Genomic DNA, 23442 nt, shown 5'->3' with positions numbered 1-23442 from the left:
TTTTATTTTGAAAAGTTTTTTTTTTTTTTCTATGAGGAAGAATGTTAATATAGCTACACAAATTACAAACAAAGAGCGATACATGTAAATAATTTTTCATTGATCTTCTCACTGGTATTGAAAATAATGTATTTTTCCCCCAAGTCGATGACCTTTTCAGTTTTAACCATTCATCTCTTTCAGATCCATCCAAACACACATACATATATTCATACATACATATATATATTTATACAAAAGCTCTTTACCGAAAAGGTGTAAGTTTGCTGTTCTTCCCTGTCCACTGGTTGAAGTAAGGTGAGGTAGCGAGTAATACCAGTCTGTGTGACGGTGAAGACTGAGGTGTAGTCATTCAGAAAAAGGTGAAGCTCTGGGTCTTTTGTCTTTGAAAAAAAAGACATCATTTCAAATGTTGAATAAATAATGTAGCTATTAGTTCATCACCTAGAAGTTAATGTTTGAAATTTATAGCAAAAATCCAGATAAAAATATTAAGAATTTCTAAAGATAAAAAATATTTAACTAGATATTTACTCATTAATGATCTAAACTATTCAAAAGATGGTGACCTATATCGTGGAATACAAAATACTGAAATACACACAGATATAATCAATATGGTAAAAAGGAAAAATAACAGAAAAACAGAAAGAATATAAAAACTCCCAATTAAATATATTCTTACTGATTATTTGTTATCAATATTTTCCAAAATAGCACTGGACTAGGGAAATAAATAAAAACAAGAAAAGAAAATTGCAGTTCAAAATTTTAGCAATTAGGTTTTACAATTACTTGATTTGTAGTAATAAACTGCATATATGCATATTACTATCTTGTTCTTACTTATAATGCAAAATATAAATAAAATTGGTTATGTATTATTCATTACCTATAAATATCACGCTTGCTCTTTCGTATTTTAATGCTGTAAAATTCTCCAAATGGAAACATGTTTACTTTAATTAAAATATTTCAGATAATTTGATTTAAAATATGCATGAATTTAGCAAATGTGTCTGATAGGAAAGTCTAGAAAAAGTGATATATACTTAAAAAGGAAGGGATTTCAAAATTCAAGTCTGAGAGATAATCAACTTAGCATTGAAGACCCTTTGCAATCTCAATGCCATCCCTGAAAGAGAAGACAACCTACTCTGTAATTTAGAGAAAGAACAGCAATATAAAGTAAGAAGGCTAGCACTGGTATCTGCATAGTAGGAAAGAAGGCAGGTGGAGCAAAGAAAAAAGGAATATTCCGAGAGTGGACTATTACAAAGGCTATGAAAAAGAGAAAAAGGAGTGATACAGGGAGTTAAGGTGTTGTTCTAGATTATACTATCTTTTAAAGTATGCATAGCATGTTATGAAATGGATTTAATATCATAAAACACTTTTTTAAGTCTGGTGTCAAGGGCTGAGGGAAAAACAAACAGTAGAAAATTTTTAAATGTGTTTAATTTGAAAATAATAGAACTCATAATTTCAAAATTTCTATGTAAAATAAAAAAGTTGTAATGCACACTACTATAATAAAATGTGAACATGATTTGATCCACAATATACTTGAATCTGCCCATCTTTTAAATATTTCAATATGTGTTGATTTCAAATAACTTTGAAATAAATGATTTCATTTGAACCTAAAATAAGTTATGTATTCATAATATCTCATTCTGTAGTTGCTTCTATGTTCAGGATTTTGACTTAACGTTACTGTGCTATATTTATCCTAGAACAATAAGAAATTAATACTATAGATGATAATTCCAATTGGTGTATTTATTATAAAATGATCAAAAATATTGAGAAAAAGTTCAAGAGGCTTCACACTCTGATATTTTCTTTTTTCTTTTTTTTTTTTTTTTGAGACGGAGTCTCGCTCTGTCACCCAGGCTGGAGTGCAGTAGCGCGATCTCAGCTCACTGCAAGCTCCGCCTCTCGGGTTCAAGCTATTCTCCTGCATCAGCCTTCCGAGTAGCTGGGACTACAGGCGCCCGCCCGCCACCACGCCCGGCTGTGTGTGTGTGTGTGTGTGTGTGTGTGTGTGTGTGTTTAGTGGAGACGAGGTTTCACCGTATTAGCTGGGATGGTCTCGATCTCCTGACCTCGTGATCAACTCGCCTTGGACTCCCAAAGTGTTGGGATTACAGGCGTGAGCCACCGCGCCCGGCCCACACTCTGATGTTTTCAAACAGGTACGTTAGTTGTTTCCATTTCAGTGTCATGAATCCAATTACTCAGTATAGCTAGAAAGTGGGATATTCTAAAAATCTAACATGTTAGTTAATTTTACAAATAAATAATTTATTTATAGAAGTCAATTAGAAAATGCAGATGTCAATTTTGAATGATATTTTAAGGATTCTTATTTTACACTTTAGAGTGAATTGTGATTAAATTCAATTATTACTTCAGAGTTGATAAAAAGTTTTAGTTAACATGCAGTTTCAGTCAAAGAAACTCTAAGTATGAATATCTGCCATTTGTTTTGTGTTTATCCTGGATTTACCTAATCACTGGGCTTTTAAGTACATATACACTTCTCTAAATGTACCACTAATGGTGCCATCTGGCATGCCTTAATTTATCTGGACCTTTAAACCCTAAATGCAAGCTGTGGAAGTTTTGCTATCCACCTTGTTTACCAAATATTTACTTTGTTCCTTTTGATCAAATCTTTCCATCATTCTCTACTTCCTTTACATCTTAATTCTCTCTCAATTTATTTTCTTCCTTTCAACTGTAACCTCTGTTAATAAATTTGTTAGGTATATTAACTCATATCTTCACCACATCTTTTTAAGCATTTTTGTGTCAAGTATTTTGATAATGTAATATTTCAATAAGTATTGAGTTGTGAACTAGCGCGTCCAAATGTGACTGTAGTATAATATGTTTGTGTCACAAACAGCACTTACATTTTACCACTTTCAAGAAAACCTCAAAGTTTTGTTTGCCAAATGCTTTTCACTTGGAGATAATGCAGACATCAATACTCCATAAACAGACATTCTCATACTGGATAACCAGAAACATTAAAGACCTTTTGTTAATTTAACTGCCTTAGTTTCTTGAGTGGTTTTACAATAACTAGCTAGAGAAAGATATTTTCCAGAACTACAGTGTATTTGTTTTTTATGAAGAAGATAATGTATCACAGAAAGCTAGCACTATACATGGCATATTATAGTTCATTCTAATATGTTTTGTATAGTTAATCTCTGATCAAAATATAACATTTACATTTATGTATATTTAAAATAATAATCTTAAACATAAATGCTATTGGTAAATATCCTCGTATTAAGTACAAAAATTTAGGAAGCCAGATTTGGAAATGTTCTACAATTTGTCACTCAATGTTTAATAATTTAGATTCATTTTTAAAGACAGTGCAAGTTTCAAATGTTGTGTATATATTTATGTTCCAAATATTACAGCATATCATTTTGAGTTTTATGAAAATTTTATGTAATATCAACATAAAATGTTAATAGATACATATCAGTACCAACTAACCTATTGTTTTGATTGACATTATTTACAGTTAAAGACTTTGCTACTCTTCACAAGAAAGGCATATCAAATTCTTGGTAAGAAACAATGTGCAAATATCCATCTCTAAATCTCTTTATAAACTTAAATTCCTTCTTGTCAAGCTGCATTCTGATAACAGTTTGAATTTCACAAATATATTTGAATTTTGCAATTCCTAAAGAGTAAGTCGAGTCAACACCTGTATATTTGCAACTCTTTTAATCATGTTAGAGTTAATAGCTTATAAGTTTCATAGACTGGGATGTATATGGACAAATAATACTCTGGCTTAATATTCCAATAGAGGTAGTAGAATTTAGGTAGCTGTCACGTCTATAAGTTTATTTTAAATGGATTTCAGTGTTAAATCAATAGGTACACAGAGAGTTGATTAAAAAATATTAGTTTCTCCTGATATTAGGTAATATTTATTTTACCCTAAAATATCCATGCAGTATATACCAAAAGTATGATATATTAATTCACTTATCTGCATCTTATTTTTTGCAAGGATAAAATAAGCTCTGACATGCACACATAAAAGCAGGAAAAAATGCAAAAGTAAATGCATATGCAAACACACGGGTAAACAAACATATGAATGCAAAATAAACAAACATTTTATCATATAAAACTATGTTCAAATATGAGAGTCTACTGTTTAAACACCAACTTGGGGTTTCTAATGGGAATAAATATATCACAAACACACAAGACAATATGCATGCACATATATAGGCACATACAACACAGCCATGTATAGACATGTGCACATATATATGCATGCATATATATAAGCATACATATAGATGACAAAGTATAAGAGAAAAATGGCCAAAAAATGTATCTCCTCAGCCAGTTTTAATTACTTGATAGTAGTTGCCTGAGTATTTAGTTCAAAAAAATTCAATTTCAAACTTACAATGTTTTACAAAGAATGTCATGATAAATCATCAATATTTGTTGTGGACTGAGAAAACATTAGTAATTAAGCAGTCTTTGTCTCAGGTGACAATTAAATTTGGATTTTACAAAATTTCATAGTATTATAACCAATAGATTATATAAATATTTTTACCTTTTTTAACTTTAAAATATTTTTAAATTTTAAACCAATAAAGTATATTTACATTTATATAAAGTATTTGAAAATATCCTTATAAATGATAATGAATTAAAGCTACATGTTTTAGTAAAGAGGAAAAAGAACAAGGAAATAAACCACAGCAATTAACAAAAGAACAATCACAAGCTTAACACCTAGTACCTACAGGAACTCCACTGGGTGGAACCTACATGCAAATTAAACATGAAATAAATATTGTAAATGTAAATGATCACAACCGTACATATGAAGAAAAAGCAAACCACTTCCAGAACACTAGACTGACAACTGTTTTCAGAGTATACAATTATTCTATTAGTATTGTGACCCACATATAATGGAATAACAATATTTATGAAGCATATAAATACTGCTTTATGAGTATATTGAATTAAATATCCAAGATACCTCTTTATATTAAAGTAACTTTATGCAGGGGAACAAATTTATATGAAATTAAAAATTAATAAGTATCTTTTTACAAGCCAAATGGGTAATCTTTATTGATTATTATTTCTTGTCATTTTTTTACGATCAGAATTCAATAATCAATTTTTAGCACCTCTGACACTGAAAACCTGGTGGACTCAGATATGTCTCTTAAAACCTTTGCCTTACCTACTCTACTTATATTGTGGGTTATTTTGAAATTATGATGTGGTACAAGTACCCTAAAATGCATACTGTATAAACCGATATGATTCATATATGTATACATGCATGTGTGTGTGTATATATATATATATGTGAATACATCTGTATAGCTATAAAAAAGGCACATTGGTGCAAATATTTTTCTTTCCTTCCTTTTCAGTATTACTGTGGCCCTCGGGATTCTTTCTTAGTTAAAATCTACACTGTGAATACTATCACAACTCACATTCCTGCTACTGTTTCTTAAAACATGACTTCACTTTCCACTAAATTAAAGGGGAAAACGCAACCTAAATTTTAAGCAAATGGATCCAAACTTATCCCATTCTTGGCATTTACCATCTGGAATAGCTATGTTTGAAGCAACTCTTGAGAGCCCACCCCTGCAATGACAACTTCCACTTTTATATTTGAGGCTTAATCTCTAATACTACGCTGATATTGTATGAGGTGGTACGCGCTCTCTCTCTCTCAAAGAGTTTATCCCTATAATGATTATTGTCACTAATTCTGATACTCAAAAGCAACAGGATTTTGTTTATTTTGTTGAGTTAGGTTCCCAATTTGTTATTAGTCTGCAGTGCAGTAGTGCAATAGTGGCTCACTGCAGCCTCAAACTAGTGGGCTCAAGTGATCCTTCTGCCTCAGCCTCCCAATTAGTGAGACTACAAGCATGAACCATCATGCCTGGCTAAGTTTTTTGTTTATTTTTGTAAAGATTGCATCTCCGTATGTAGCTGAGGCTGGTCTGGAACTCCTGGCCTCAAGCAATCCTCCAGCCTCACCCTCCCAAAGTGCTGGGATTACAAGAGTGAGCCACCACACCCAGCCGAGAGCGGCATGATTTTACCTTGTAGTAAAATTCATGCCCATAAACTAAAAAGGCTTTAAAGTTTTCTCTTGATAATACAGATATTTTGAAAATCCCAGAAATGAACTAATTTACTTTATAAAAATAAAGAGTGCTCAGTCTGTAAAAAACAGATGAATCAGGACATAAATCCACCTTCTAATATATGAATGACTATTTCACAGATTTATTTTGTGTGCGAGCAAATGGAAGTTTTAAGGAATAATGGATGAATCACAAGAAAACTGGTTTCAACTCAGTATGAGGAACAGTTTTCTAAGAATTAGAATTGTTCAGACATGGGATGGGCCACCATGTGAAATATTTAATGCAACATCATTAGGATTTTTGAAGCATATATTAGATATCCTCATTAATTCAATAATGACTGGATTTATGAGTTTATTGAAGAGTTTCTAAACCCTATTAAGTGCTGGAAACTGTGTTAGTTTTTCAGGATACAAAAGTTGCTAAGATATAGGACCTATTCTGAACAGATGTAAACTCATGAGGGAGAAAGATATTATTTTCAAGTTGGAAGTATAGAATTAGAGAAATGCACTGAGGGGGGCATGCAACTACAATTGGATAATGAATACTGTGGAAAGATTCTTGAATGAAGGAATGCCTGAGGTGAGCTCTAAACACTGAGTATGTTATCCAAGCCAGTCTGTGCAACAGATGAAAGGTTTCAAAGCCTAGAACACGTAATGAGCAAACATAATTAGATAAGATGTAGCTTGGCACATGCAAGAAACTACAAGCAGTTGCCAAATATTATAGGTGAATTAGGAAGTTTCCAAGATTCAGGCTGCAAACAGGCTCAGGTATCAAGATACAGAAAACTGCCTGAGCTTAAATTTCTTCTCTAGAGGAATAAGTGTCATAAAACTATATCAGATAGAAATGTGGGCCAGATGCCATGGTTCATGCCCGTAAATCCCAGCAAGGTGGGTGGATCACTTGAGATCAGGAGTTCCAGACCAACCTGGCCAACATGGTGAAACCCTGTCTCTAGTAAAAATGCAAACAAACAAACAAACAAACAAAAAAAGCTGGGCATGGTGGTACAAGCCTGTAATCCCAGCTACTCTGGAGGCTGAAGTGGGAGAATCACTGAACCAGGGAGGTAGAGGTTGCAGTGAGCCTGGATCGTGATGCTGCACTCCAGCCTGGGTGACAGAGAGAGACTCTGTCAAAAGAAAGAAAAGAAAGGAAAAGAAAACAAAGAAGAAGGAAGGAAGGAGGGAGGGAAGGAAGGAAGGAAAGAAGGGAGGGAGGGAGGAAAGAAAAAGAAAGAAAAAGAAAGAAAGAAAGGAAGGAAAGAAGGAAGGAAGGAAGGAGAAAGAGAGAAAAAGAGACAAAGAAAGAAAGAAAAGAAAAGAAAAGAAAAAAGAAAAGAAAAACGAAGAAAAGAAAGAGAGAAAGAAAGAAGAGAGGGAGGGAGGAAGGAAGGATATAGTTGATCAAATCACTCTAATGGCCCTGCAGAAGATAGATTTGAGTATGAAATCAAGAGAACAAGAACATCAGGAAGTAATTCTAATAACATCCCAATAAGGTGATGCTTATAAGGATAGAGAGAGGAAAAGAGATTAAATAAATAATTTGGGGACAAAATAGGAAGATCTAGAAGATTTCTTAGTTGTGGTGAATAAAGAAAACACAAAAATCAAGCAAGACTTCTAGGTTTCTAGGTTGCATACCATAATAAAACATGTAGCAATTTCTGGGAAATGGGTTTTAGGAGAAGATTTCATATAGTATTGGAAGTTTAAACTATTTCTAATATTCTATGAGCTTGTTTATATTTTATATACAGAAACTACATATGATATTTTAAAAACTTTTATTACTAGGGGACTAGGCATAATTGTTCACTCTCTGAACACCTGATGACAGTCACTCACCATAGATTATTTTAGAAAGAGGGTGAGTCTAAGTAATAAACAAATGATCAGCTATACCGATTAATTTCTTGACACTTTTACAAAAGTTATGAAGCATGTCACTCTCCATGTACATGGCATCATCTCAGGGAAATTTTCTCTCAATGCCCTTTCCTGCCAGTCCCCACAAAAGACACATGCCAAGGCAGCAATGATTGCTACCATATAGATGATTGGACAAGAGCGGGTACCGGATGAGTATGAAACTCACAATGTTATACAGCTATTAAATGACGGAATCAGGAGTCAAGCCAAGATCTGTCTAAATCCAAAGCCCAAGCCCCCAAGAAGACATACCTTAAAAACACCTCAGAGCATGTCACAGACTAACTGGCATGGTAAATCTCCAAGAGTTGAATTATAAGTAGTGTTCCTCAAAGGTTTTAAAACCCTGAGCTCTCTCCACTTTATTTCATCAATGCCCTGTGAGTACTACTGTGTTTTACAAAGTTACTTGGAACACAATTTTAACATTTGTAATTTAGAAGTGAACAGACAATCCAGACAAGCACGGGGACACACAGGCAAACATATGGCTTAGTGTGTAACCATTAGATAATATGAACACACTGAGAAAGTATAAATACATAAATTTTGCTATCGTGTAAACTTAAAACTACATAACTTTAAGATTTACATTTTTCTAACCACCTACCTATTAAGATAAATTAATATTTTTCTAACCACATATCTATTCAGGTATGACCTAACCTGTCGTACACTTTCAAGTTGATTAGTCACTACATCAAATATGAGTATGTATTCAACTGAAAAGCAAAATCTGCACTAAAAGTTGTGGGACATTATTAGATCTACAAAATATATTTGCTCAGCCTGGATTAATGTTTTTAAGGTGACTTTACTTGTTTTCTAGTGGGGATTTAGTAAAGACTTTTTTCCTGTGACTCATGAAACCCACTATACATCAGAGAATCCCTAAATTCTCTTGATTGGCATATGAAACTGTATATGGATTAATGTGTTCACTTTTCCAGGAAAAGAACCTAGAGCATTCTTCAGCTATCATTATAGTCAAACTATGATCAAAGTATATAAAATATAGAGTGCTTAAAATTGAGAACATTGTTTTCGATAAACCTTGGTTTAAGGTCCATCTCTACTATTTACTAACTCTCTGATCATGGTAAGGCATTTAAACTAGCTTTAATGTCCCTTTCTAAAATATGGATAATTGCATCTATTATGTTTGTTGTGAGATTTAAGGGAATTAATGCAAGAAAAACGTATTTACTGTATTGTTTGACATGTACTGAGAACTCAATGACAGTTAGATATTGTTAAAACTTGTGGTTTAAGAAGACACTAAATGTGAGAGACCAGGAAAGATTTAAAAAAAAAAAAAAAAAAAAAAAAAAAGCTGGAATGGAAGAAGAAAACAAAGCAAAGGTGGAGTGCCCACAAGAATTGTCATATCCTCTGCGTAGTGTTACAAAATTTGTTTGGAAAGAGAAAAAAAAAATCTGAAAGTACCTTCCCAGTTTCCTAAAGTGATTATAAAGCTATGTGTAATGAGATATTAGGGAACATTCTAGAGCACTGCTGCCTTATGAGTGGCACGTGAGTATTTATATTTAATTTCATTAATATTAAGCAAAATTTAAAAGTTATGTTTTCAGTCCAGTTAAATTTTAAGTACTCAATAGCTATATAAGGCTGGAGGCTACTATATTGGACAGTACAGTTACACAGTAGTTCCATCATCACAAAAAGTTCTATCTAAGAGCAAGCACTGTTAACGGAGAAATGGCTGAGTCAAGACTTATGTAACAGCAAGTAAGAAATCCAACTATCTTTTACAAATAGTTATGTTTATAATCCAAACACAGTTGGATTTCTTACTTGCTGTTTTATATATATATATATATGTATGTGTGTGTGTACGTGTATATATACCTGTGTATATATTTATATCTCTATCTATCTATCTCTGTGTATGTATACCTGTGTATATATCTATATATATCTCTCTATATATACACAAAACATATGTATATATATTTTTGCAGTGAGGATACTGTGGTAGTTCACAAACTCAAAGGAAAATCTTCGGGAATTAGAATACCTCTGGGGAACTTACAACTTAAAAGACAGGGACTCAATGGGAGTCTCTTTTCTGTGTGTATCTCTCAGGCTTCATTCTCTCCCGCTGATAACTGGCTTTCTCATGATGTCAGCAAATGTGGCTACAAAGGCTTCAGATTCATTTCCACTTCTCTAATACATGACGCCAAAGTCTTTCAACCCTTCTGTTCTCCATTGTAAATTCCCGGGAGGATTCTGGCTAGCCTGGTATAGATTTTCTGTCCCTTTATAACATTGACTCTGGCTAAGGAGGTAAAGTGTTCTGATTTGCTCAGCCTGGACCATTTCCCACTCATGTAAATAGTGTGAGTGCCAGAAAAACAAAGGACAATGATGTGTGAAATGTTAGCATCCACACAGTCACTGGCAGAATTATGATTGGGTCAGCTGCCTCAAATATATTTTATTTCATAACGATGCCCTCAGACTTGAAGAAAAGACTCTCAGAATCATAATCTAGGGGTGCTTTCATGATTTTTTACTCATGTAGTAACACCACTATTTTTGCTTTATCAGCAATTATATGAAACAGTTCTCAACATATGTTAATAAAAATATTGCCCTCGTCGTTTAATAAACATCACGTAAAATATTCATTTTCTTATGTATACTGAATATCTGCAAGCTGAAAAGGACTAGTTATTGAATTCAAAGATACTTTTTAAAAATATCCTTGTTTTGGAATTAAATTATGATACTAGAACTCACTTATAGTGACTTAATTCTCTCTTCTCTAGTTTAAGTAGCCGTATCTTTGTCATATTTCCCATTAATGGAAATATAACATGAGATTTGTTACACAAACAAGAGCAAAATATGTATTTAACTTACATCTTCTATGTCCTTGTCCAGAGCTACTATTCTTAAAGGTGAGGTCAAATTGAGACTGTCCGCAATGGTTGCTCCCACTGGGGCAGATTCCAGGATATAGCCTTGGTAACTGGGCATTGTAAAATATGGGCTTTGATTGTTTTCATCCAGTATTTCAATGTGTAGACTGGCAAAGGCAGGAAGAGGATGACCATTGTCTTGTTCAGCCTAAAATTAAAAAGAAAAGAGATTTCAAAAGTATATGTTATGCTATCTTTTTGGAGTTTCACTTTTCATGCAATATATAGGGTTCTCTTTTTAACTAATATCATTACATGAGGAAAAAATACTTTAAAGGGCCATTAGAAAACATAAATGAGGAAATGAAAATCCAGAGAGGCTTAATTGCTTCAGCCTTGTGTTTTAAAACCCAGTGTATATTTTTAAAAATCACTGTAATAAATTATTTAATTTTTTTTATTTTTTTTTTTTTTTTTTTTTGAGACGGAGTCTTGCTGTGTCACCCAGGCTGGAATGCAGTGGTGCATTCTAGGCTCACTGCAAGCTCCGCCTCCCAGGTTCACCCCATTCTCCTGCCTCAGCCTCCCGAGTAGCTGGGACTACAGGTGCCCACCACTACGTCCAGTTAATATTTTGTATTTTTAGTAGAGACGGGGTTTCACCGTGTTAGCCAGGATGGTCTCCATCTCCTGACCTCGTGGTCCGCCCGCCTCGGCCTCACAAAGTACTGGGATGACAGGCGTGAGCCACTGCGCCCGGTCAAATTATTGTAATTTTTATTGAATACAGTAGGAGAGGTAATTGTGTTTAAATACATTTAGTCAGAAAATTACAAATGGAGATACTTGAGTGTACTGTTGATAAAATATTTAAATAAAACGCAGAAAAAAAAAAGTAACACAAAGAAAGAACTATACGTATAGACTTTGTCTCTTCTGTGTCTTCTCATTTTACGCTAATGTTTAAATTACTGCTATGGTCTGAATGCTGCTGTACCCCCCAAATTCATCAGTTTAAATTTTAACCCCAAAGGTGATGATATTAAGAGGTGTGGCATTTGGAAGGTGGTAAGGTGGTGAGGGCAGAGCCTTCATTAATGGGGTTAATGCCCTTATACAAAAGGGTCTAGAGAGCTCCTTTTTCCTGCCTCACACCACATGAGAACACAGTAAGGAGGTAGCACCCTCTATGAGGAAGTGAGCCCTCACCAGAAACCAAATTTACAAGTGTCTTACTCTTGGAATTTCCAGCCTCCAGGACTGTGAAAAATAAATATTCCTTGTTTATAAGCCATCCAGCTTATGATGTTTTGTTATTGCAGCCTAAAGAAACATACACAATTCCCAAATAATTCATAATTCTATATAAAATTAATAGATTGAAGTTATATTTATTGCCCACTGAATGTCCCCAAAAGCGTCCTAAAAGAACAGAAATAATAAATTTCATTGTAATATTATAGAAACTGTGGAATTTCAGTATTATTTAACTAGAAATGTTTTTTCAAGTAAAATTAACATTCTTATGTATAAATTTTCTTTTTTCTCCCATTAAGTTTAAGAAATTGATAAAAATTTCTATTTCTGATACTTTTTTTTTTTTTTTTTTTGAGACGGAGTCTCGCTCTGTCGCCCAGGCTGGAGTGCAGTGGCCGGATCTCAGCTCACTGCAAGCTCCGCCTCCCGGGTTTACGCCATTCTCCTGCCTCAGCCTCCCGAGTAGCTGGGATTACAGGCGCCCGCCACCTCGCCTGGCTAGTTTTTTTGTATTTTTTTTTAGTAGAGACAGGGTTTCACCGGGTTAGCCAGTATGGTCTCAATCTCCTGACCTCGTGATCCGCCCCTCTCAGCCTCCCAAAGTGCTGGGATTACAGGCTTGAGCCACTGCGCCCGGCCATATTTCTGATACATTTTCTTAGAAAATCTCTGCATGGTATGCTGTGAATAGGAAAATGCTATCCATAGACTTTCTGTTTTTAAAAATATATATATTGTATTATATGTGTATTGGAAGGTTTAATTTAAAGGAAGATTTCATCACAATTGACTTCTAGAAAATCTCCTCCAACTTTTATGAGAAAACATGGATATAATTTAATAGCATATACATTTATTAAAATGAATTCAAACTGTCTTTAATTTTTGTTGCTATGTTTTCCCCATTATAAGAACAGTTGCATTTTGAAATCAATTAAAATGAAAATAAAATATTTGATATTAAACTCTAGTGTGCTTTTCTAGACAGATAGCGACAGTACTTTATAAGTAGCTCAGCTAGAGATCTCTGTTAAAACGTGAGGAAAGAAATTCGGTCTCCAGAAGACAATTTTTCACTTCCTTCTAATAATAATTTAACATTTTCATCTGTTAAAAAGGTAGGTAACAAACTACAGTGATATTGTCAGGGATTGCTGACTTTTCACCAAGAAATATCACAATATATTTTCCTTCATATTATTTATATTGAAGATTTGTTGAAATATTATTTATGCCAATTACTAATGTGAAATTATGGTAATTAATAAACCCATAGGGAGGTAATGTCACATAATGCATTGATTAAAAAACCTTATATTTGATTTTTAATATATTGATATCTCTAATTAAATAATATGCTACATTTTCTTAGTAATATTACATAGTTTTTCTTATGCATTTAACTTTTCATTTGGCAGCAGAATGTACAATTAGTCCATGGCACAAAATGCTTTGAGATCCTGCTCTGCATTAAGAAGAACAGTGCTGGAATAACGTTTGGCCCTGTCTGGAATTATGTATCCATTGCACATAAGCAGGCATGCTGCTAACACCATCAGTATGGATGAGGTCTTTCTGCATCCAGCAGTTGTGATTAATTTGTGCTGAGCCATGGATGTTCTTTTAGGAGTTCCCTCTGTGGCATGCATCAGACTTTCTGGAGACAGCTGACTAGGGCAAGAGGTACAGTCTATGCCTGGAAAACATTGTTTTTTCACTGTTTAAAACTAATTGGTCCATATGGGCATCCAACCCAATGACCCTGAAATGATTTAAGCAGGAATCCTCTGCTTCACTCTTACAGGCTCAGAGCAGTTCATACATGCAAGGCACTGTGAACAGATTTTTTTCTCTCTTCTTTTATCTCTCTATCTTTCTTTTAGATCTAATTATTCTAATAACCAACATGTCATATCCAGGACAAAATAATGCTTTGAAAAGTCATAAATTCTATAATTTTTCCTCTTTCCCCAATGAACACACAGGAACACACACAATATATGGGTGGTGAGGAGGATGAAAAAAGCGAAATTGTATAATAATGAAATAAGCTTACATTTTACATTCAGATCATATGTCATTAGTTTTTACTGCCAACTGTGAAGCCAGTAAAAATATGTATTATTTGCATGATGAAAACAAAGTGATCCAATGAAAAGAGAAATAAAATTCAAATTAGATCTATGAAAATAATCTAATTCTTAACTTCCTCATATCTACAGAAATAACATATAAAGGTTCTGCCTATTTTTACTCTAATATTAGTTTAGTGTTAATAATGATTAATATTTTTGGATTGCTACTGTATATTTTATTTGAGGTGTTTCAATTTGCTAACCAGATATCTGTCTCCAAAGCCCACTTTCTTTATGTCATTTATCTGTCCAGATGTGAAAATGTATATTTTTGAACTGATGAAAAAAAGAAAGGTTAGTTTTATATTCAAGGCCACATAGGTTGTAAGTAACATACAGAGCATGGGCCTAGCTAGACTCAAGTCTCCCGATTTTTAAGAGTCTACACAGGAAGATTCCTCAAATGTTTCTCAAATTTATAGAATGCAAATGAATATTGAAAAGCAAGATAGATCGGACAAATTAGTAGCAGGAAAAAATATTGTTATAAATACTTCTGTTAAGTAAGAGTTAAAATGTTGAATTTAAATAATAATAATAATAATAATAATAATAATATACTTTGCTCTTTAGTGGGTCCATGCATCAAAACTCTGATCCAATTATCTTTTCTTCCATGTAATATAAATAAGGGTTCTCAAAAATCTGAATTATTCTGTTCCCCTGAAATCCGTGGTGGATGAAATGAGAAATATTTTAAAAATAGCTCAATTGAAACAAGGTGGTATTTAAAAAATCATTTACTTTCATAAGGTAACCTTATTTATGTCTACAGAGTCTATGGTCATGAGTTAAACATTATATTTAAATGCTAGGGTTTTGTTTGAAAAGAGTCTGGGCATGGGTCTCATTTTCAGTAATGAGACCGAAGTAAAACTAAAGCCAAAACATAGTGAAGTATAAAAAGCACACTATTTTGTTACTTTGGAAGGCAAACACTGAAAAAGACAAACCATTTTCAATATTAAAAAAAGGAAATACTGATAATTTCTGAGCACCTTGTAATGGAGGACTGAGACTACAGAATAACTTTGTTCTTGCTAACCGGTGGCAAACAATTTAACAATTTCATAGTCTCTAATATGAAACCTTTCAAGCAAATTCAACAATTTAAAAAACATAGTGGTAAAGCTTATCAAATTATATATCATTTAAATAAATTATAGGATAGAAGAAAGAAATCATGTTTTCCAGGAATTATTTATTGTTCATCTACAGAGCCCACTTTTTTTTTTGTATTTTAAATTCTGGGATACACGTGCAGAACGTGCAGGTTTGTTACATAGGCATACATGATCCATGGTGGTTTGCTGCACCCAACAACCCATCATCTACATTAGGCATTTCTCCTAATGCTATCCCTTCCCTAGGCCCCCACCCTTGACAGGTCCCGGTATGTGAAGTTCCCTTCCCTGTGTCCATGTGTTCTTATTGCTCAACTCCCACTTCTTAGATCTCAAGTTCTCACCTTCGTCTGTTCTCACCCTCCCGTTTTATTAAATCCACTTCAATCATACTTTTGCCTCAGCCACTCAAAGCCAGCTGCTTTTGTCAAAATCACCAGTGTCTTTTACATTGCTAAAAGCAATATTTATTTTCAGTCCTTATCTTACTTGACCTATCTTCAGCATTTAAACATTATTCACTATCCTTTCATGGCAACAGCTTCTCGGTTCTCTTCCTATCTTACTATCCATGTTTTCTCATTCTCTTTTGGTGGTTTCCCTTTTTCTGCCCTACTTCTTAATTTTGGAGTGGCCCAGAAGTGAGGTGTTATTCATGTTTTTTTTATACTCACTCCCTTGCTCATCTAGTCTAATCTCATAGTATTAAAAATGTCAGTACTATTATGACTCCTAATTTTAATCTCCAACCCGGGCTTGTCCTCTGAATTCCACAATCCATATCCAACTGTGTACTTCATAACACTGCTTAAATATCTAACAGACATTTCAGATATAAATGCCTGCAACAATGAAATTCTGATTACCCTCCATGAACCTCCTACACTCATAGTCTTTCCCGCTTTAATGGCAGCTACATACTCACAGGTACAGAAAACAAGAAACTTGAAGTCACCTCTTGCTTCAGGTGATAGATGTGGAAAAAGTGAAAACCAATTTTTTGAAAATTGAATTTGAAGTTCCATCTTCTCATTTCACAATACAGTATTAGTAGATTATATATGCCAAGAAATATTCTGTTAGTAAACTTGAGATGAAAAAACAGTCTTATATCAATGTAGCAAATTATGGTCTTACCCTACTTAAACATTAAAGATAAATATTGCAATTTTCAAAGTTAAGGTAGTACTACATTTTAATTTGGCTAATGTTATAAATTTATGAAATATTTTTCTGTATTTATAGCATGCAAAAATAGAAATATAATCATATTGCATGTATAGTAAATTCCATCATCCAATGCTATTGAAAACCTAAACTTTTCTTGTAATTAGTCTGAACCTCATTTTTCATTAGATTTTTAAATTCCATGAGCATAAATACTGTAAATGTATCTGTTTCATTCACTGCTAAAATTTCAGACAATCCCTGGTATATGGAAGAAGCTCAAATATATATTTATTTTTACTTTTCTGTATTTTTAATTTTAATAGGCTTTACATTAAATATTTTTTTTAAATTAAGTGAATGTGACATCATTCTAATTCCCATTCGATAGATATTTATGGATTTTTTTTCAGTGTGTGTGTGTGTGAACATACACAAAGTAGAAATTAATTAATGTGAATGTACAACATGAACACCTTAGATTATAGAATATCTCTATTCCCACATTTTAAAGGTTTGCGATATCTGCAAGTTTACCTACGGGTAATTGATACTGATGCACATTCTTACCAGTCTTATGAATGGACCTCACCCAGCCCCCTCAATTATCAATTATTATTCTATCTCTATAGGAATGGTGCTGTGAACAGAATAACGTATAATCTTACAGAAAGTTTATGCATTTACATATAATATTTATGCAAAAAGCCCTAGTTATATGATTTTTTAAATGGACAGTGGCTTAAAGAATGAGATGTTTGTTGTGACTTTGCTCTTAACACATGGCTTAGATACATTTTATTGTCAGAATGAGGCAAATTGAGGACTTCAGCATGATTTCGACTGTGTGTACTCTTACATTCCACTTAACACATTTTAATTTATTAATTTAATTTACTTGCTTTACTTACTGAACTATAGCTTTTAACACCTAGTTCTTAGAATCTGCTTGGCCAATTTTTGCAAACATTAGATATCTTAGGAAAAGAAAAAAAAGAGGGAGGGAGGAAGAAAAAGAGGGAATAAAGGATGGAGGGAGTGGGTAAGGAAAACAAATGGCATTCTCTTTTCACCAGAGGTAAGGGACAGATAAATGTTAAAAATCATGGAAACCACACAAGGCAATGATTTTCAAATTCTGATGTGCATAAGAATAGAATGGAAGGCCTAATAAAAAACAGATTCCCTGGGCCGGGTGCGGTGGCTCACGCCTGTAATCCTAACACTTTGGGAGGCTGAGCGGGGTGGATCCCCAGAGGCAGCGAGTTTGAGACCAGCCTGACCAACATAGAGAAGCCCTGTCTCTACTAAAAATACAAAATTAGCCGGGTGCAGCACTGCATGCCTTTAATGCCAGTTACTCGGGAGGCTGAGGCAGAAGAATCGCTTGAACCCAGGAGGCGGAGGTTGCGGTGAGCCAAAATTGTGCCATTACACTCCAGCCTGAGCAACAAGAAAAAAAAAAAAAAAGGCAGATTCCCATACCCAATCCACAGATTCTGGTTCATATGTTGGTGTTAGAGGCAAGGAATCTCCATTTTTATCAAACTCTCTATGGTGGTTATAATGTAAGCAACATGTACTTTGACAGACATCATTCTGGGTGTGGCTACTCAAACTCCAATTGTTGGAGAATCTTTCTTTTCAGCCCTATTGATTAGTAAAGAGGACCAGTCTTTACTAATGGATAGTCATTATTATCTGGAGTAAAAACTCTGGAAAATACAGTGCATCCAAGAGCCAATGTTGTCACGCCAGAAGACTTAGAGTCTAGTAACTGAAACTGCATACAATTATACAATTATCAACTGTGTAGGTTCAACAACACGAAAATTGTCATATGACTCTAGCATTACAAAGGATTGCTCGCATGTCAGTGGGAATACTCTACAAGTAATAAACTCAGTATTAGCTACTATTCATATGTTATGGTCAAATCCTCTTGGCATTCCATTAGTCATAATTAATTAGAATTTAGGTATGTTGGTGTATGTGTGCATGTATGTACGTGTATACATAGTATCAATATAGTCTTGAGTGTAAGCCACCATTTTTACTTTATTATTTTTAAATAAAAGGACCTCAGATTGACAACAAAAAGCAGAGCGAAGGTAATTTGACATACAGAAGGTTTCTGGTGTCTAGTTAGAGAAAGACAAATGCATACAAAATGTACCCTGAAGGCAGATAATGACAATGTTCTGAGTAATAGTGTATTCCTGCTGCTAATGACTCTAAACATAGGATATAAGGCTACTATGTAATTCAAAATTTTCTTCCTCTGTTCCCTTCCTGGAGACCACACCTCTTGCTAAACAGTTCTTCAGTAAAGCCTTCAATAGACAAGGGTATAATTTTTCCAAGTTTCTTCACTCAGCAAGGTACAAGCTGCATATTTATCTTTATATGAGAATGATTCTGAAAAACTGGCAAGTCGACCAAACTACCAATGATTCATGCATATCCCTTTATTGCTTTATTTTCAATTTTAAATTCAACTCTCAAGTAGACGAAGAAGATTGTTCACTTTGGTTAATTTTGTTGAAGGGCTAAATTATACATCCTCTCTTTATTGATAGAAATTGGATTTGCTTAACATTTTAAAAATCACTTTAGACAGGTAAAATATGTTTACTTAAGCTTTCAACCAATTTATTTTTTTCGGCAATAACATTATTAGTGTATAACCTTCAAATAGCCTGACATTTGGACATGTTTGTCTTGGGATTCAACTGTGAATTACTTGTACTTTTATTTTGAAATCAAAATGTTAATAAAAGTCTCAAATTTTCCTTTAGCAGACAATTCATTGCCATTGAGCTTTTTCACAGGTGGAAAGTATATGATTGTGGAACATATGCTTCCTGAGTTGGTTACAGTAAAGAAAAATAGAATGATAAAACTCTTAAGAATCTGATTAAAAACATCAACATTTAATCCAATTATAAAATGTTGCAAAGAAGAAGAAAAAAGTAATTTATGCTGTTAGAATCCTATAGTGGAAGTTTGTGGTTGTGTCAGGTGTTGGCAAGTTGATTAGTGACTAGGAGGAGGTGTAGGAGGCATATGGGAAGTTTGTGGTATCTTTTTTAACAAAAATCTGGTTGTTAGTTACATGATTAACTTCACTTTGTGAAAATTCATCAAGAGACACACTTTCCTGTATGTCAGTAGCATGTCAGCATTTCAATTAAAATGTTACTAAAAAAATAAGCTATGAACTTGTTCCCCAAAAAAGTGTACCTAGACTATCCCTCCCTCTCCTATCACAGTAAACTAGGATATGGGCACTCAAGTCCAAGTGCTAACTTAATAAGGGCTGCTCTAGGAAGTGACATGGAAAACCAGCATTATGAAAGATACATGAAAATTAAAGATGCTCCCCTCTTCAACCATCTGCATTCATTAAAGATAGACCCCAAAAGTAGACCTGGCCTTTTGCACTTTCCCACTGGTATTTCCCAAACACTGTGGTTTCCAAAGCCCTGCTTCTTATCTGCTGCCTTAAAATAATCCAAGGTAATTGTTAAAGCAGATTCCCAGGGGCTCAGCCAAAATACTTGACATGTATTTGCTGTATTGCTTACTTGTTTTCTTCATTAGTTTAATGTTATTATATCTTCCTAAGTTTTCAAGTAATTTTAATATATGATTTGCTCTTAAAATTTAGCATCCTGAAAATCACATGTAAATCCTGATTCTGTAGGGATAGCCCTAAAGTCTGCCTTTCCAAAAGGAGCACATCCCATGGTCCTGATATGTAGAATCAGTAGTCGTTTGGGATCAGTTGGATCGGGCATTTTAGCTTTTCTCGCACAGGCTTATAGGTAGCTGTTACACTAAAAAAGCCTAGGGTGAGCAGCTGAGGCCAACTCTGCTCTAGCCTTTTATGTAAGGCTAGATTATCACTCTTCTTCACTTTCCGTAAAGTCTCTTAATTTGGACTTAGTTGGAAACAGAATGGAGGAGAGTCATTTATGTAAGGGAACTCTCTGTAGGATCTTGCAGCTCACTGAAGCTCTACAAAAACTAGGGGTCCAAAGCAACAGTAATTGGTAATAGGTTATCAGATTATATTTCCTTTTTTCGTGTGTGTGTGTTTGTGTGTGTGTGTGTGTGTGTGTGTGTGTGTTTGTAAAATGTCTTAGGGAGAGATGACTGTGAAAAACCTGTGCTCCATGAATCAAAGAACATATTATCAACTAATTAAAAATTGTTAGATTTTTGCCATTAAAAGTAATGGCAAACACCGCAGTTATGTTTGCACTATCCTAATAAAAATAAGAATATACCATTGATTATTGACCCTACTTGTAAAATTAACTGCCTTAAAACCTACAGGAGCCTCCTTTATTTAAAATTTAATACTCTAAAAATCAAAGGATGCAAAATCAGTTTGACTCTAAGCCAATTTATTACTATTACTAAACATACTCAAAAACTTATAAATAAATTCAAAAACATATAGACTTCATGGGATAAAATATAAATAACTGTTGCATGCTGTACAGTTTGTTTGCAAGGTTATACAGCAGGATATACATTCTTGGTTGGAAACAAATACATTTTTTGTATGACAAAAAGAAAAAGATAACTTCACTAGATAGAATATAGGCACAGACTTTAAAAAGCTTTGTAATGTAACAACGAAATAATACTGACACATTTCACACCTAGGGAATATTTTTAATACAATAAAATACTTTCTATCTTCACTTCAAGTAAGAATATGCCCATTCTGTTTATCACTTGTTACAATGAAAACATGAATCCTTAAATCTCTTGTATACCTTTCAGTGATAAAAATCTTTCTTTTTGCTTAGAGCATGAGATATAAATCGACACTGGAATGACTAAAGGAATTTTGAATGATTTAAAGAAAAAATAACCTTGCCACTCTGGGGAAGACCACAGATTCTGAAAACTCTCACTTATCACCAACATGTTGAACGATTTGGCTGTTGTTTGGAACGTGAAAATCATCTTGGGTATAAACAGCAAGGTCAGCCAGATATAAAATTATGATAGTGAGAAAGGGATAACACTTTTGTCTCTGAATCTTCCAACTTATGTTTTATTTTTATTATTTTATCCTACCTTTTGCCTCCGCAACCAGCAAAGCCATCTTGTCCTACACTGGAGTCTGATCCGATTCCCAGTTTTTTTCTTAACCAGGAGAAAACCCCACTAAAGTACCTTCTATGAATTAGTCAACTAGAATAATGCATTTTGTAATAAGCAAGTTTTAAAACTTCATCAATATAAAAATTATATCTAAATCGGTTATTTTTTCAGAACCTAGAAGATAGTGAGGGTGAGAGGTCAATGTTCCTCCAGCTACCAGACTGTTATTGAGACAAAAAATAACAAAGAGTTTCTTTTTTTTTTTTTTTTTTTTTTTTGGCGAGAGTACCCCCTTTTTTTTTTTTTTTTATTTTATTTATTTTTTTTTTAAATTTATTTATTATTATTATACTGTAAGTTGTAGGGTACATGTGCATAACGTGCAGGTTTGTTACATATGTATACTTGTGCCTTGTTGGTGTGCTGCACCCATCAACTCGTCATTTACATCAGGTATAACTCCCAATGCAATCCCTCCCCCCGCCCCCCTCCCCATGATAGGCCCCGGTGTGTGATGTTCCCCTTCCCGAGTCCAAGTGATCTCATTGTTCAGTTCCCACCTATGAGTGAGAACATGCGGTGTTTGGTTTTCTGTTCTTGTGATAGTTTGCTAAGAATGATGGATTCCAGCTGCATCCATGTCCCTACAAAGGACACAAACTCATCCTTTTTTATGGCTGCATAGTATTCCATGGTGTATATATGCCACATTTTCTTAATCCAATCTGTCACTGATGGACATTTGGGTTGATTCCAAGTCTTTGCTATTGTGAATAGTGCTGCAATAAACATACGTGTGCATGTGTCTTTATAGCAGCATAATTTATAATCCTTTGGGTATATACCCAGTAATGGGATGGCTGGGTCATATGGTACATCTAGTTCTAGATCCTTGAGGAATCGCCATACTGTTTTCCATAATGGTTGAACTAGTTTACAATCCCACCAACAGTGTAAAAGTGTTCCTATTTCTCCACATCCTCTCCAGCACCTGTTGTTTCCTGACTTTTGAATGATCGCCATTCTAACTGGTGTGAGATGGTATCTCATTGTGGTTTTGATTTGCATTTCTCTGATGGCCAGTGATGATGAGCATTTTTTCATGTGTTTGTTGGCTGTATGAATGTCTTCTTTTGAGAAATGTCTATTCATATCCTTTGCCCACTTTTTGATGGGGTTGTTTGTTTTTTTCTTGTAAATTTGTTGGAGTTCTTTGTAGGTTCTGGATATTAGCCCTTTGTCAGATGAGTAGATTGCAAAAATTTTCTCCCATTCCGTAGGTTGCCTGTTCACTCTGATGGTAGTTTCTTTTGCTGTGCAGAAGCTCTTTAGTTTAATTAGATCCCATTTGTCAATTTTGGCTTTTGCTGCCGTTGCTTTCGGTGTTTTAGACATGAAGTCTTTGCCCATGCCTATGTCCTGAATGGTACTACCTAGATTTTCCTCTAGGATTTTTATGGTATTAGGTCTAACATTTAAGTCTCTAATCCATCTTGAATTAATTTTCGTATAAGGAGTAAGGAAAGGATCCAGTTTCAGCTTTCTACTTATGGCTAGCCAATTTTCCCAGCACCATTTATTAAATAGGGAATCCTTTCCCCATT

The 23442-nt window shown here is 34.0% G+C and overlaps 1 protein-coding gene across 16 annotated transcripts in view; it reads right to left on the bottom strand.

The window, feature by feature from the left end:
- The window catches only part of PCDH15 (protocadherin related 15), a 1828063-nt gene that overhangs the window by 369204 nt on the left and 1435417 nt on the right, over nucleotides 1-23442 (bottom strand). For 14 of the 16 annotated variants that reach the window (XM_025396095.1, XM_025396103.1, XM_025396104.1 and 11 more), the window contains 2 exons: nucleotides 11033-11239; nucleotides 249-383 (listed from right to left, as the gene is read on the bottom strand). In XM_025396095.1, the coding sequence (XP_025251880.1) occupies nucleotides 249-383; nucleotides 11033-11239 (342 nt within the window). Of the gene's footprint in view, nucleotides 1-248; nucleotides 384-4811; nucleotides 4833-11032; nucleotides 11240-23442 lie in introns of all 16 variants that reach the window. The other 2 variants (XM_025396099.1, XM_025396101.1) reach the window with 1 other exon arrangement.

The sequence above is a fragment of the Theropithecus gelada genome, chromosome 9, assembly GCF_003255815.1.
Source record: "Theropithecus gelada isolate Dixy chromosome 9, Tgel_1.0, whole genome shotgun sequence".
Classification (NCBI taxonomy): Eukaryota; Metazoa; Chordata; class Mammalia; order Primates; family Cercopithecidae; genus Theropithecus; species Theropithecus gelada.
The sequence above is the reverse complement of the archived record's forward strand: the minus strand, read 5'-3'. Positions and strand labels throughout refer to the sequence as shown.